The sequence below is a fragment of the Schistocerca piceifrons genome, chromosome 6 (assembly GCF_021461385.2).
Source record: "Schistocerca piceifrons isolate TAMUIC-IGC-003096 chromosome 6, iqSchPice1.1, whole genome shotgun sequence".
Taxonomy (NCBI): Eukaryota; Metazoa; Arthropoda; class Insecta; order Orthoptera; family Acrididae; genus Schistocerca; species Schistocerca piceifrons.
The window spans coordinates 96,835,601-96,839,770 of NC_060143.1; the positions used below are offsets into that span (position 1 = coordinate 96,835,601).

The 4,170-nt window shown below is 34.7% G+C and overlaps 1 protein-coding gene across 1 annotated transcript; it reads right to left on the reverse strand.

Moving 5' to 3' along the window:
* Positions 1-338: 338 nt before the first annotated feature.
* On the reverse strand, positions 339-3,773 carry LOC124802997 (glycerate kinase). The gene has a single exon (XM_047264100.1). It carries the CDS (start codon positions 3,614-3,616, stop codon positions 1,979-1,981), a length of 1,638 nt encoding a protein of 545 aa, XP_047120056.1. The 5' UTR covers positions 3,617-3,773; the 3' UTR covers positions 339-1,978.
* Between the last annotated feature and the right edge of the window lie 397 nt (positions 3,774-4,170).

Below are 4,170 nucleotides of genomic sequence, written 5' to 3' on the forward strand. Positions count from 1 at the left end.
AAACAGGAATGATTACAGCAAAAAGCTGAAACTATATTTACTCTGCAGCTTTGTGTTTTGGAAAAATTTATCAAAAATTAAACATTGGAAATACCTGAAATAGGATGGACAGTACTGTTGCTGAACAAGATAAGTGCAGATGTCCCCCCGATAATCTTCTGTTATTTTTCTAAGAAACTTGGAATGCCTACTACCACTTCTCAACATATTTATTCCATTATGAGCTTTGTGGCTGAAAATCCTGTGCACTACAAAGCAAACGAAATGTGCCATGATTACAATACAAGTAGGAAGACTGATTTAAAGAGTGAATTCAAAACCACATATAGAAAGGAATCTAGTATTAAGATATTTAATTCACTGCCAAATAACATCAAAGGTCTGTGTGGTAACAGTCATTTAAAAATAAATATGTACTTATTTGATAAAACAATTTATTCACTAGACGAATTCTTAACATACATATGTAGAGTGTTTTGTTTGCACATATTTTGATTGTTATTTGTTATATATTGTTGCAAAACATATCGCAATCCTTGTACTATGCCGATTTCCATGCCTTTTGTTTCACTTTGCTTCTGCTTGTGTCCTAGTTTTATTGTATTACTTTCTCTTTCAACATTTTTGTAAATTAATTGTATTCTCCCTGACAGCTCTTGTTGCATGTTTATATTTATTCATTTTCTGACTCATTCCACATCCTGATACCTAACATGCATAAAAGAATCTACGGAATAAGTGCGTAAATGCTTCTAATAATTAGCTGCACCTTATAGTATGTAGTATTCATTACAGTTGTAATGTGCAACAGAGACTGTTTGCAACATAAAGTATTCTTACTACCTGTTCTTGCTCTGTGCTACTATTGAAAATATTACCATCATTGCATGTTGTTAATTTAAATCTTCTAAACATGTTTTCCTTTTTCCCCAACATAGGCTGTGTTTATTTCACTACCACCATACAGAATGTGTATATTTGTGACAATTATATTTCATGTTTATTTACATAGTCACTATGTGTTATTGTTTGGTATGTCTGGAATTAATAAGCATTCTGAAAAAGGAAATTATTTCATGTAATTTCTTATAATTTTAAAACAAATTCTCCCACTTCCTGAAAATTTTGTTTCAACATTTCACAAAGGTCCAGGCAGGCAAACATTTACCACAGTATTATAAGTTGGCAACAGTATAAGACAACATAACTGGATGACACCAGTTCTAGCATGAGAAAACTTCTTTAGTCTGACAAGATTTTGTATGATGACGACATGGGTGGCACTCATCTGTTACACACACAAATATTATAAATTAGATGCATTTCTATCCATAGACATATTTCTATTGTTACAATGAAAAGAGAGAGAGAGAGAGAGAGAGAGAGAGAGAGAGAGAGAGAGAGAAGTGTTAAACATGAATGTGTGCTGGCCTATTGTTCTTAAAACATATACAGACACTTCTATGGTACTACCAAATAACTGCACAAGTAGACAGAGCTCTTTAAATTGACATAGTACAATTCTGTAATATTTCAACTAAATAGAACTCAGATAATTAACTTATCACATTGAAAGTGTGGAGCAAGGAGTAAAGCAGTATAACAATAGCTGTGCAATTCATGCACACAAAACATTTAAAATGAACAGACACTGGTGTGGATTATGGACACAAAGAGCAATTATACAGTCTATGTTCTTCCAAAGATTTTTCTGAATTCCTGTTGGGTTTTACAATTTTTAAATAACAGTTCTGGTGCAAAAGTATACCTTGTTTTAGATACATCCAGGAGAAAAAAAATCACAACAGAAAATAGTAATTTGTGTGCAATACAGATGGCTGCACAAATGAATGATTTTAATGACAACTAGGTACACAGCTCATCACATTTATTAAAAAAGTAAACCAATAATAAAAGTGTAAGACAGATCTCAATTTTTGGTGACAATGACTATTTACTGTGTTTATGATTTACATATTCAAAACTTTTCTGACATTTTACAACGTTTACATACTTTTGCAGCCTTTATGATTATAATATGCACATCCATTACATTTGTTCCTGTATGTCCTGTAATTATTAAGTCATCAGAAATGTCCAACTTTAGGTAAAAATTGTGAGAATCGTTATTTTTGAGATATTCTGTAATGTTCAAATTGCATTTTTCAGCAATTTCAACTTGCTGGTTGTATCCAATTGCACCTGCTGCTTCAGTTGGACCATCTATACCATCTGTACCAGCACTTAGAAGCAAAATATCATATTTATTTAGATCAGGTTCGTCCTTAAGGGCATCCTGTAAACTCAGTGAGAAAAGTAGTGCTAATTCTTGATTACGGCCACCTTTTCCTTTTCCTTTCACCTGGACTGTTGTCTCCCCACCAGCCAACAAACACAATCCGTTAGTCTTACCAAAATTGTATAGCCCTTGAAGCAATTTCTCTTGCAAATCTGTCTCCAGAGGTATGTTGTAGGTAACTGTAGCAAATGTGTTTAAGAACTTTTTCTCTGATATCTGTCCACTCAAAAATTTGCATATATTTGTAACTAGTAATATGTAAGCTCTGCAGACTTCTTGCACACTATGAAAAATACTTCTGGTCAAAATAACTGGATGGTAGCCATTAACACTTGCTTCTGTGGATGCACTGTACAGAGCTACAGAGTTGTTTCCAATTATTAAGTTTTGTGTGTGTGGAAAACAGTCAAGTGCATGAGATGCTGTATTACACAGTACTGTAGAGACTGACAATGGAATCCTGTCAAGCAAGTCATATTTCTTTATTATATTCAAAGCATCATTGATTCCATCTGTATTTGGTACTGTTGGACCACTTGCAATGTAGCCTAAATTGTCCTCCACAACATCTGACAAAATAAGTGAAATAATCTGTGCTGGGTAAGCCAATTTAGCAAGGCCTCCACCCTTCAAGTAAGAAAGCTTTTTTCTGATACAGTTTAGTTCCATAATATTTGCACCAGCAGAGCTCAAGAGTTTTATGGTCTCTATCTTTTCACCTAAAGTTAGTGGTGGAATTGGAGCTGGTAGAAGTGCTGAACCACCACCTGAGATCAGAACAATAAGTAAAGAACTTTCATTTAGGCTTCTCACTAGTGCTTCTATTTTTCTGGAGGCCGCTAATGCATTCTCATCCGGTAAATTATTTTCTGCTCCTTCCACTACTTGTAGTTTCGTGTTTTGCATTGGAAGCATGTGTGGCATGTTCTTGAATGTGTCCAAAATTCCAAGTGGTACACTTACAATCCCAGTAACTAAATGTTTCCCCAAAATGTTTTCAATTTCTACAGCCATACCCAACACAGCTTTCCCAAAACCTACTATATAACAGTTCTCGTTTACGATGTATGTTTCGTTTTGAACAAACAACTTAGTATCGCTCAGTTTCACATTCTCTCTTATGATGTTATGAGGCCGAACCGACTCTACAGCTTTCTCGAACATCTTCCTCGAAAGAGTTTTCATTCCGTTTAAATCGGTGTACATTTTTTCAGCAGCCACGCCCGATTTGTGTGAAATAAATTTGGCGTGTTTGCTGAAATTGTTATAACAAAATAAATGCAAGTAATTCTTTCCGAATGTTATTAACTTTACCATATTCCTAATGTTACATGGCGTACAATCCACTGTACTGGTATTAACTATAACAAGACATACTTGAAACTATAAAATTTTATTTGGGTGTTTTATTTAGGTTATCTCTCGAATGCCATGACGTAACGTATTTACCCAGACATTCATTACGCAAGAGTATCCACATTCGGCGCAGATGTTTGTGCATGCAACATGGCGTGTCTTCAATGTAAAAATGATCTATGGGCAAAACCATGGAGGTAAGAATAAGGGGAGATGGCGCTACGTATCCCAGCCGTACTACGTTTTGAAGCCATGGGGGCGTGGCTCTCTGCCATGACACTCTGACCAAAACATTGAGAGTGTGCTATAGCGCTGCGTGTATTAAAGTCGCTAATTGCACCATATACGCATGTAACGTCATCAGATTGGTTATTTAAAAGTTTTTGTTTAAAATAAAATCTCGTAAAGGCGAAATTCCGCGTTTCTTCTGATTAAAAATAGTTTTTAATGTAATATTACGAATGGCTAGTCTTCAATGTAAACGATACAATTTTGTTAATTCAGTAATCAACGTG